The sequence below is a fragment of the Colius striatus genome, chromosome 24, assembly GCF_028858725.1.
Source record: "Colius striatus isolate bColStr4 chromosome 24, bColStr4.1.hap1, whole genome shotgun sequence".
Classification (NCBI taxonomy): Eukaryota; Metazoa; Chordata; class Aves; order Coliiformes; family Coliidae; genus Colius; species Colius striatus.
Window position 1 is genome coordinate 5,748,012 of NC_084782.1, and position 11,795 is coordinate 5,759,806.

An 11,795-nucleotide genomic window follows, 5' to 3' on the forward strand; every position below is an offset into this window, starting at 1 on the left:
ATCTTCTCTGTCCAGCAATGACTGACTTCCTCCCCGTTTGCCCTCTTAAGATCCTCAGCAGTGCCTGGAGCAAAGGTTACATACTTTAACCTCTCCATCCCACCAGTCTATCCCCAGCCACGACGCTGAAGTGAGACCCATCAGCCAGAGGCCTCCCGAGCCGCTCTGCTGCCGTGTGGGAGCTCAGCTGCTGGTGGCCGTCAGATCATCCCCTTTCTCAACACGGTTTGCAAGTTTTGAGCCAGACGTTGATTGACCCCGGTTTAGGATTTCTCCTCCTTAGCTTTGGGATTTTACCAGCAGATGGCAGGCCGGGATTGCAGCACAAGCAGAAAAACCGCAGGAAGGAGGGAATTACACCCGGGGCGGGCAGGAGCAGAGCTGAGATAAGCCACATTTTTCACACAGGGGAATCTGGGAGAGCAGCACTCCCCTGCTGCCAGAGCACCTGCTGCATGGCAAATCTCACACAGCCTGCAAGTGGCCTTGTTTCCCTCCAAGCAGCTGGTTCGTCGGGCCCGTGTTTGGTCCCAGGCTCGCTGCCGTGGGAGCTGGAGCTCGGGTGGCCCGGCCGGACTGCGCCCGCCGCAGCCCACGCGTTCCCATGGGCCTCCTCATTATGGGGTTTTGCCTGAAGAACAAGGATGAAGAGAGTGCATGGAGAGTTCGGGGATTTCCCTCGCAGGGCAGATCAAAAGTTGCCTGGATGTGTTAGGGGAGACGCTTAGGCTAAAGAAAACCCTGGGAAAAAAAACAATGAAGCTGCAGTCTGGGGCTACTGCTCTAATCACCATGTTGTTGTGGGCAGAAAAACCCCACGGGCCTGAAGCGCTGCCCTCCCACCCGCTGCAGCTCCCGTTTGATCAGCAGGGATCAGGAAGTGGGGTTTTTTTCCACTGTCTCTGTTTTGTTTCCCGCTGTAGCCCGCAGGGCTGGTTTGTGTGCCTGCCTCCCACAGAGGGTAGGTCTGTTCCTCTCCCTGGCCCAGGCCCCAGCAGAGCTCTGAGCTCCCAGCCAGGTCAGCAGCCCAGGCACCAGCAGGGTGACCCGTCATCAATAGCCTTGTTCTTGCTGGTGGGGTGTCTCAGCGCTTCCAGACGGATCCTGCGTTCCTCCTCACACACAGCTGCAGCTGCTCCCTTCCAGCAGCTCCCAGCGCAGCACTTGAGCTGGGGATTTATGGGCGGTTTGAAAGGCATTTTGGAGCGAGGAGGAGTTATGGGAAAGGAAGTCGAATTCCCACCATTCCCCAGAAAATTCTCCCAGCATCTTTCAGCAGAGGGATCATCTACTGGTCCTTTCCTTAAAACAGAGACAAGCTCAGCTGTGCCTCTGTGTTTAGCCCTGAGCGTTTCCCGGCAGTGGGATGCAGCGGGATTGTTTTGGTCAGGAGCGCGAGGGCAGCCCTGGGCGCCTGGCTGCAAGGCTCTGCTGGACACAGCCTGTTCCCTGACGTTCTTGTGGACACTGGGAGCTAAATGAATTATTTGTTCTGTGTCCCGGATTCTTGGCAGTCTCAGGGCAAGCGCTGCCCGGCTGACTGCAGCTCACAGAGTGGTCTGCAAAGTAAAAACTCACAGGGCCAGAGATACCACGAGCAGCAGCTCAGGAAGGAGCAACAAGGACGTTCCTTTCCGAGCTACACGTTACCTGAAGCTTTTCAGGAACAAAAGCTCACCTGCTCCAAAACTGGCAGCTATGCCAGGTGAGCAGAACAGAGTCACATCAACACTACAGTTCACAACCAGGACGTGCGTTTGAAAGACTTTATTTGACACCTTTGCTGGATGTCACAGCTCGTGAATCTAACAGCTCTGCACAGTGTGAAGTGAGGCCGGGCTACTCGCTGTGAGCTGGAGCGTGCCGACCAGCTGCAGGAACAGCCGGGGGCCCTGAGGACCTCCCCTGACTTTACCAAAGGGAATATGTTGTTCCTGGCTGATTCTGGCACTTGGGGACACGGGTGAGGGGAAGCAGTGGAGGCGTTTCTCTGTGTGAAGTGCGATGACTTTCATCAGAACAGCTGGGAGGGACTGGCTGTGCAAACAGCAGCCTGTCCACACCTCAGCAACACAGGGGGCAGGAACACAAAGAGCAGCTCCTGCACACAGCCTGGCCGGCTGCACGTTGGCCCCGGGGCATGGAGAAAGCCTCTCCCGTTCAAACGAGATCTTCTCCCTCTTCCTCACCTTTCCTTGCACCGACCTTTCCACACTTGTGTCACAGTGCTGTAGAGACGGGCGAGGCTCCTTGGGGTGGGCATGCAGCTGGGTCCTGGCTATTGTGCACGTCTGTCCCAGCGAGTCAAGGCACAGATACAGGGAGCAGGGGCTGCTCAGACAAGGGGGGCACTGGGAGACCCTGCCCTGGCCACCACGGGAGTCAGGGACGTGGCACACGAGCAGGGGGACCTCAAGAGCTTCAAGTTTCTGTTCCTTTCTGCCCAAGGAAGAGAGAAGGGGAGGACAGCTGGAGAAGCAGAGGCATATCTGCTGTGTCAGTTATCTAGGGGCATGCAGGCCAAAGCAGGAAAAGCTCTTGGGACCAGAGCCAGACCTTGCCCAAGGTCTACAGTGAAACCTCAGTGGGTTTTAGTCCTGGCCCAGGGAGAGGGATAAGCAGTGTGAGACCAAAACATGGTGCTGAAGAAAAGAGACACTGTGTGTGGGAAAAGAGGGTGAGGGATGCAGGGCTACGAGAGAATGAGGGAGGCACTTGGAGCGCAGCCTGGTCTGCCCCATTCCCTCCTTTTGCAGTCACGGCTGTTCAGCAGGGATGGAGGAGAGACGGCTCCAGCAGGGACACTGGCAGAGGAAAAGGCCTTTTCTTCTCCCTTTGGCTCTGAGAGCCTTTGCCTCCGTGTCAGGGATCCCTTTGCAATCCTGTCTGGCCTCCTCACACCTTGGTGTGGGGCAGAGGCTGCAGCAGCCCCAGGCCCAGGGAGCCAGCGCTTGGGCTGGGCACTGGGAACGGGCTCTGTGAAGCTGCTGCCTCGCTCCACCTTAAGGGCACAGAAGGGGAAGAAGCTGGTAATTCAGCGAGGAAAGCAAGGGGATTAGCAGGCAGGCAGCTTGCTGAGGGAGCTGGCGAGGGCGGGCTGCAGCCTTGCTGGAGACCAGGGAAGCTGCATCTCTCCCACCACAGCAAAACGAGGTGCTGCAGCTGGGGGACACAGCAGAGGGAACTGGCAGGAGCAAGTCTCTGTCTGGCAGCTCAGAGTCCCCAAGGAGGCCTGACAGCATTTCAAGGCTGGCTGCTTTCCAGCAGAGCAAGGCTGGGCTCTGCAGAGGGTTTGCTGGAGGAGGAGCTGCATTGGGGTCTGCCTGTGCCCCCTCCCTCGCAGCCGCAGGGTCTGAGTGGAGCCGCCTGCAGACAAGTGCATGGGGTTGGATGTGATTTGTGGGCATCACGAGGCGGGGCCGTGTGCTGGTGAGGCACAGAAGGCAGCACGAGGAGGGAGAGACGGAGGGAGGGAGAAGAGAATTTTCTTTGTGGATCCTTGGCTTCTGCAAAGCAGGAAAGATGCCTTTTCAGCCCAGTTTGTTCTTAGGCCCGTGGGCAACGAGTGCTGTAGAACTCCTGTCTCCGAAGGGCAGGGTCAGAAAGCCCCGATTTCAGTCGCCCAGGAGCGGCAGATCCTGGATGTGCCAACCCTGATGCCGGGTCCCTGCGTGGCAGCGCCCAAGGCAGGAGGCGCCGTGTAGGCCGGCGGGACGGGGCCGGCGGCGGGGGCCGGCGAGAAGAGGAACGCGGCGATTTGGCTGCCCTTGGACGAGCCCTCTCGCAACACGGCCGCTGGCGACGGCATCCTGGGCACGGGCGGCGCCGAGCCTCGGGCCCTGCGGCCGGAGGAGCCCATCCTGCCGGGCAGCGAGGCGCGGTGCTCGGTGGGGCCGCGGCGCGGCGGGGCCGGGCGCGGGGCCGGGCGCGGGTACGCCAGGGAAGATGCAGTCAGGAGAACGGGAGCGGCCTCGCGCCGGGGCACGTGCAGGGGGCCGGCGGCGCCGTGCAGGAACGACCACGGCCACGTGTGGATGGGCAGCAGGGAGGCGGCCGCGGGCGACGGCTCCATTTCCGCCACGTAGTTGTTGAGGTGCGAGAGGAGGCGCAGGCGGATGGGGTCGGCGGCGTTCTGGCCCTCCAGGATGCCCAAGTACCTGACAACCTCGGTGAGACACTCGCGGAAGCCGATGCTCCTGTAGTCCACAGCCAGAGCTCGAGCATCCAGGAAGCCTGTGAGGAGAGGAGCGGGGTGAGCGTGAGCCCGTGCAGAGCTGAGGAATGTGCTTTGGTTTCGCTGCCCTCTCCACTGCACTGTGTCTGTCACTTGAGGCACTTTGCTGCCGGGTGATGTTCCTGGAGCAGATGGACAAGTGGGTGTCCGGGCTATGAGAATAGCATCTGCCGTTATCTCCTGGGGATGGAGCTGCCAGGGTCGTGAAGCCTCTTACTCCAGCATGTGAGATGAATGTAAGAGGGTTCATTAGCTGTGCTCAGGAAGGAAGACATTTTTTCTAACTGGTCTCTCAGCTCTTTCTGCTGTGGGTACATGGGCACCGGGTTCCTCTCTGCACAGGGACCATCCCTCCCCGCTCCTGCAGAGCAGCGGGACGCTGCTCAATGCACAGCTTGGCACCGGCTGCCTCTGCCCAGGTCCCAGCCTTTATCCCTCATTTAAACAAGCGTCTGCCTGAAGGGCACAGCACAGCCACAGAACCAAAAGCACTGGGCCAAGGAAGCTCAAAGCCACAGGAATCAACAAGATCAAGTGCAGCTGATGGCTGGTTTTTAGGCTCCTGCTCCCGACTCGCAGCCTCGTGAGACGACAGGCAATAAAGCAGAGAATGTCCCAGCACAGTGAAGCGCTGGACCACTCTGCCTGACGGGGTCTCTCCTGACAATACAGCCCTTTGTTGCAGTGCAGTCAAACTGAATATCTAAACAAATGTTCCAGACCAAGTTACAGCTCTGAACCAAAGCCTGGATGCCAGCAATGTCCCCAGCAAGCCAAAACCGGGTGGTAAGCAAGCCAGAGGCTTCTTTACTGGAGCTGTGATCTCCATCCTGTTAACTGGAACAGGACAGAGGGTCTGTGCTGAGGCCTCAGTACAAATAAGACCTTTGTTGGTTTCACACAGGGCTGCCTCTCTCTTCTTACAACAACCAAGAGACACGAAGAGGGGGGGAAAAAGAACAGAAAGGGAAAAAAGCCTTGTTTATTTGCAGAGTCCCCATGCAGAACTCAGCCTCTGCAGGAAATGGATCCCAGGGAGGAGGTAAAGACTTTAATATTGTTTTTCTGGAAGCAGGCTCCATCTCTGAGCAGGACTAAGCACACCCCTGCCTGGGCAGCTTTTCGAGGGGTGTGTGACAAGGGCAGCGGTGCCATCCCTGCAGGCCTGGGGGATTTGCCATCCCGCCTGCCCCACTCTGCCAAATGCAGGGGCGTGATGCTGAGCCATAGGACACATCATCTGCCCACCCTCCAGAAACGCTTCCCGTGGGAAGCAGGCAGGGCAGCTTCCCTTCTGGTGCTGGCTGGGGTCAGCGAGGCACACCAGCAGCAAGATACAGCTCACTGCTGCAGCGGATGGGGAGCTGCCCTTCCAGGATTCCACCTTCCCCTCACCCACTCGCTTGTCAAAGCGCCTCATACCTGTTCCTCCGGTAGCGTGAAGCATTTTTAAGTGATCTACTGTCATTTGTAGGATTTCTGCCTTCTCCAGCTTGGAAGATCCCTGTGTGTTGGAAGCAGGAAAGAAAAATAAAAGAGCAGTTGATGATTTGATGGTCTGGAGTTTTGTGCCTCTCAGGAGCAGAGTTTTGCCCCCAAACCTCCCTGAAGCCCAAGAGTGCTCAGCTTGGAACATTCGTGCTGGGCACTGGCTCTGGTTTTTACATCAAGTCAGTAGAAAATGGAGCTGCTTCCGATGCAAACTGAAAAATCCCCATTTCTGTGCATCCTCATGTCTGCAAATCACTTTGTGGATTGGATTTATCCTCCTCAGGGCTCCTCAGTACCTGTTAACGTCCTTTTACTGCCCAGCTTCACCAAGTGCTCACTCCCCAAAGGGCCAGCGCTAAGACAGACGTGGCATTGCTCCAGACTTCCTCACTCTGAGGGCAGCTCTGCCCTTCCTGCTGCTGGAATGCAGGAGGCTGGGTGGGAATCACACACACACAGACACACACACACCTGCTTCTCGAAGGCGGTGGGCACCAGGCGCCGCAGCTCCGAGAGGCTGCTGTTGATGCGGTCGCGGCGACGCTTCTCAATTATCTGTGGGACAGACAGAAGCAGAGTCATTCACAGGCACAGCTCAGGGGTGCAAAGCCCTCAGTAGCAGCCATGGCAGGTTGAGAGAGGGGCTTCAAACAGGGTCACAGCAGTAAATGATTTGGGTGCAAAAGCTGAGCAAAGCAACTTTAACTGACTGGTGGGATGAGCCCAGGGAACTCGCTCTCCTGCACCCCATCCTCACCCCTTTCTGACAGATCTGAGGCCAAACCTCTGCAAAATCCTCTCCAGATGGCTGTGGGGAGAGTTCTGCAGGCAATGGAGTGGAGAATGGTGTAAAGTTGATTTTGGGCTGTCCCCCCCAGTTAGGACATGCCCACAGCACACAGGAGGTGTGACGGGGAGCCCCAGCCTGACCCCCCAGCAGGAACAGCCACCCTGCTCCACAGAATGGGACTCACCCCTCTCCGCTTCTTCCGAGCCTGGATCTGAGACGTCGTGGTGGGAGACACAGACCTGGAGACGTGGCTGCAAAGGAAGAAGAGGGACTCATTCCTCGTGCCAGCTGGAGAGGAACCTCTGGTGCACATATGCTTGACACACGTTTGCCATCTGCAGCTTCCCCACCCTGAATAACATCTTCTGTGGTTCCCATCTCATTTTTACCCATAACACAGAGCTCAGGATCTGGGGACAGGGAGCCAAGCAGAGGCTCAAACCTCACTCTCTGCCCTCCGAGACTCTCCCCCCCAGCCCGTGACAGGTTTCTGCACCAAACTGCCAGGCACACGTCTCCTTCAGCCTCTGTCCATGCTGACACCTCCACAGGGCTGGAAAAGCACGGATCTGAGCTCTGGAGTCGTGGGCTTTTCTTTCCTCCATGTGTGAAGCTCCTGGCTCTCGTGCCTGAGCCTGCCCTGGCTGCAGGGCTTTGCAGCTCAGAGCTGCAAGAGCTCCAGCGGGTATCTGAGCTCCCACCCAGGGCGGCTGCAAAGGGCTGCTCAGGGTGAGGCTCACGGCAGCGTTGATGTGGTTTCTGAGGGCTTCCTGCAAAGTCACTTCCACCCACCACAGTTTTTGGGGTGGGCTGTGATAGTCTGAATGCACAGACACTCCTGAACCAGACAGAGGGGCAGGGGGAAATCCAGGGGGAGGTGACGGAGCAGGGACTCTGCTCTGCTCGAGGGACATGGTTAGGACAGGCTGAGGGGAAGGGCACCACAAACCATCCTGGGCCCAGTGGGCATGGGGGAGGCTGAAGACAACCAAAGCTCAGCACCAGACATACACAGGGTGGCAAAGTTCAACCCTTAGGTCCTCAAAGGATGGAAAATCAGGTGTGGGAAACCCCTGGGAGCAAAACCCCTCTGCTCGGGGAGCCATTCCTCCTCCCACCCCACCCCGAGCAGGGCTGCTCCCTCTGAGTAGGAGCTGAGTGCAGGGTCCTGAACACGCTGTCAGGCTGCACCCCCAGCACAGCACTGCAGGGACCCAGCACTGTGAGACGCAGGCCTGGAACAGGGCACCTGGGCTCACCCAGTGAAACCAAAAGACTTTTCATGATGAGGCATTTTAAGAGCAGTCTGTTCAAGATGTTTGTGCAGAGACAGTGCTGTCTGCCCAGCAACCAGGGACTAGACCAAACTCAGCCCATTAAAAAGACAAGGCACCTTCAGAAGTGGTTTTACACAATCAGACAAAATAACACGTTCTTCTGCTGACTGCTGCGCTCATCTCCACGCAGGTACCCGATTTGAATGTCTGCTGGGTGGGCTTTCTCTGGGCATAGGTGCTGGCTGGCTTCACAAGCACCAACACGCACTGCCAGGCTACGCAAACACACCCGTGGTGAGCAGGTCTGTGTGAGAAGGGGCTCTGCAGCCCCTGGCTGCTCCCCGACCAGCACAGCGATGCTGAGCGTGCACTCAGGGACCCTGAGACAGGGAATGTGCTGCTCTGTGTGAGCTGAAGCCCCACATGTGGCTTTGGAGACACAGCTGGCTGCAAAAGATATTGTAAAATCCGTTTGACAGACTTGAACCACATGAAAGGTGCCGTAATTCTGCTCCCTGGTGCCTGGAATCGCTGCCCTGCTCTTCGCTGCACTTCATTGCTTACAGCAGAACTTCGGCTGTTTGTTCAAAACAAAAAGAAAGGAAACACCAGAGCCCCAGATGGAGCAGTGACCCCAGAGTCTGAGCCTGTGACAGGCACCCAGCAGAGCCTCACACCCAGCGTGACTCATCCCCGCTCTGCAGGGAACTGGTTTGCACAAACCACTCCACTGCTGGTACTGGGCACACTGGGCTGGGAAGCCCATCCCAGCAGCCTCCCTCTGCCCCACTCTGCACCTCGCTCCTTGTGTCCCAGGCAGGACCCTCAAGATAGGGGGTGGGATCTGGTCAGGGCAGGAGTGATCACACAAATGGGATCTGGTCAGGGCAGGAGTGATCACACAGGGTGGGATCTGGTCAGGGCAGGAGTGAGCCTTCTGGCCACGGCTTTGCGTGACATGAGCAGCAGATGCACACAAATGCCCAGCTCGCAGCTGCCCGCTGCTGCCTCTGCCTTGAGAGCACAAACGTGTCAGCATCACCAGAGAGACACCAAAACCCCCTGGTTACTGCTCACTGCAAGCCAGTGATATGACAGCTCCTCTGTCTCCTCCACAGGGTGCTGTGCTGATGGGAAGAGGTGGGATGCATTGCATGTGCAGCAGGAAGGTGAGCTAAAGACTGATGCATTTGGAAAGGGGTCAGTGAATTTACACAGGACATTCTGTGTTGGACATCCCTGTCTCAGCTGTGGCTGTGTTCGTGAGAAGCAGACTCAAAGGTTTTGTCCCACAGCACATCTGGGCTGGGCACCAGGCAGAGGCACCTCGCTCAGGATACCCAACAGCAAAGGGGGATGAGTTCACCTGGGCCCTCGCTGGATGCAGAAGGAGAGGGGACAGTTAGCTACTGAAGTGAGCCCAAGAGCAGCAGATTTTTGGATGGGAACAAATAACAGAGCCCTTCCCCGCTGGCCAGCGCTGTCGGCACGCCCGCAGCCCGGCTGGCACGGCACGGTGGGGATGGATGCCCTTTGCCAGCAGCCCGAGGACATTGCCTGAGGAACCACACAAAGGTCCCGTCCTCAACTCTTCCCTCGCTATTTCCCCGACCAGCAAAGCCCCAGAGCCGAAGCAGCGGCTCAGCAGTGACGGGACGGAGCCTGCAAAGCTTTCCTTGAAGCGGGGCACCCCGGGCTGGCCGGGCTCCCCCGGCGGGAGCGGCCGAAGCCCCAGCTGGTGCATTACAAATGCACGAGCACAGCGATGCGTTTCTCGTGCAAAACCTCATTTCTTCCACGTTCCCCGGGAGCCCTCGGGTCGACGGGACTGCAGCGGGACCTTTGCTCGGGGGGGGAAGGGGGAACTGCTCCATCTCGGGGTGCAGGGACCTGCGAGCAAACGGGCTCCCGCTACACAAGATCAGAGCTGCCCTTCTCCCCACCTGGCAGGAGAAGGCAATTGCGCTTGGGCTTAGCGAGGCATTTTGTTGAACGCAATCGTCTCCTAAGACGGCTTTAAGACTTGTATCACTACTTGGGTTTCTTCTTGGGGGCCATTCCTAACGCCGGCATCCGCCCCTCGGCGCACTGGGGTGCTCCAGCCCAGCGCGATGGGGTTACGCGAGGTGCCGGGTCAGCCCCGGTGCTCCCTCCCCGCTGCCAGGACCCAGCTCCCCGAGCAGCTCAACCGGAGCTGCCGCAAGCGCCGTGCCCGCTGCCGGGGATCCCGCTCCCACCCCCAGTCCCCGCCTCGCAGGATGCGGAGCTGCCCCGCAGCGGGAACCCCGAAGCCGACACGGTGCCCCTCACCTGTACTCCTCCTCCCGACCCACGTCGATAGTACCGTCAGACTCGGTGTCGGACGAGCTCTCCTCGCACAGCCGCTTCATCCTCGCTGCGGGAAGGGCCGCTGGGCTCTGCGAGGTTGCCCCACGCGTGGCCTCGGTGGCCACCGCGGCTTTTGCCCCTGCGTGCTGGGGGAAGCGGAGGAGCTGCCCCAGCGCCCGCCCCGCACGGCTCCTCCCCTGCCCGCTCTCTGCCTCGCACCCCCCCGGCACCTCCCCAGCCTCCCGGTTAATGGGTTAATGAGACATCTCCCGGGAGTGACGGATTACGCGGCCGCGCCGGCGCTCCCAGGTTCCCAGGCCCCCCCCTCCCGCCCCCTCCGCCTCCTCCCGCTCGCTGGTCGAAATCCCAAGTCTTCCTGTAAAAGGAACAGTCTGTGTGAACCGTCTCCTGTCCCCCCTCCCCTCCCTCCTGCCCGCGGCCCCCCCTTCCACCCGCTGCACATTGGCCTCAGCCCCAGTTTAAAGGGACCAGTGACCTCACTGGCAACAGAAAACCGTGGGAAAGAGATGGGACTGATAAAGCCTTGAGTTGTTTCAGGGAAAAATCAACATCCAGCCCCACACGCACACACATGTCTGCCGGCCCCGCGCCCGGCCCCGCGCCGCGCAGCCCCCGCCGCGTGATTCAGATGGAAAGCAGCTCGGGCGAAGCGCAGCGCGGGGCTGCCGGGGGCTCCGCCGGCCCTCGCCTGGGATCGATCAGTGGCCACGGCCCAGGGCTGCGATGGCAGCGCTGGCACCGCGCTCCGAGGCGCCGGGATGGCTTTGCCACCCCAGCACTGTGCCGCGGTGGTCCCGCCGGGAGCCTGGCCCCCTGCCACGCTCCCACAGCCTTGGAGCGTCTTCAAGTGCCAGCTCAGGGCACTGCCAGAGCATTTGAGACCTACTCTGTGAAACAAACCAAGCAAAGCCCAGCCGTGGTGTTCATGACCCCAGGATGGTTTCTGGTCTCGTTCCGTACTGCTGGACGCTCAGACCCACAGCCCGGCGGCTCCAGAGCATCTCGCTCTCCCCGAGCTTGCAGGAAGGAGCTAGGAGGCTGTTTTTCAGAGCCCTGTGCTGCTCAAATCCCCCAAGGCAGCAAAACGTGTGCGTGTGGGAGAGAGAGAGGGGAGGAGGCAGAGAGCTGAAGTGGAGGCTTGCAGTACAAAAATAATGCCTTTTATTTGGGGGGGGGAACCACTAATCAGTGCTGAGATCTGGCAACATGAGGGTTTCCCAAAGCCTTTTGCAAAGCCCGTGGTGATGGTAACAGGCAGCTGAGCCAGCTCATCACCTGTGAGTGTTTGCTGTCTGCCTCAGCCATCTCTGCCATCGCTGCCACCTCACCCGTGCTGCACCCACAGGCCCAGAGGCAGCTGCCTGCTCACACCTCCCACCGCAGCCAGCCCCCCGTACCCTGCCCCAGCCCAGCTCCCTGCAACAGCACAAGGCCCCTGGGGCTGCTTTTGGAGCCTGGACCACGTCGTGGTCCCTCCCAGAGCAGAACCACAGAGACCTGACCCCGCTGTGCTGTGCTGGAGTGGAAAAGCCACAGCTCAGAAGCGTGTGTAAACCAGGGGAAAAGAAGAAAACATTCACTTCAGGTTGTAGCACCTTGCTTGTGTAGGTGTGATCTCTTGTTTTCACCACAAAAAGTGACCAAGGCAGCGAGC

At 59.1% G+C, this 11,795-nt stretch overlaps 1 protein-coding gene across 1 annotated transcript; it reads right to left on the minus strand.

Annotated features, from left to right (window-relative positions):
* Positions 1–1,752: 1,752 nt before the first annotated feature.
* HEYL (hes related family bHLH transcription factor with YRPW motif like) lies at positions 1,753–10,293 on the minus strand. Its single transcript, XM_062014349.1, has 5 exons — positions 10,103–10,293; positions 6,700–6,766; positions 6,197–6,280; positions 5,657–5,738; positions 1,753–4,233 (listed from the first exon to the last, which is right to left on the minus strand). Exons 1-5 carry the CDS (start codon positions 10,180–10,182, stop codon positions 3,599–3,601), a joined length of 948 nt encoding a protein of 315 aa, XP_061870333.1. The 5' UTR covers positions 10,183–10,293; the 3' UTR covers positions 1,753–3,598.
* Between the last annotated feature and the right edge of the window lie 1,502 nt (positions 10,294–11,795).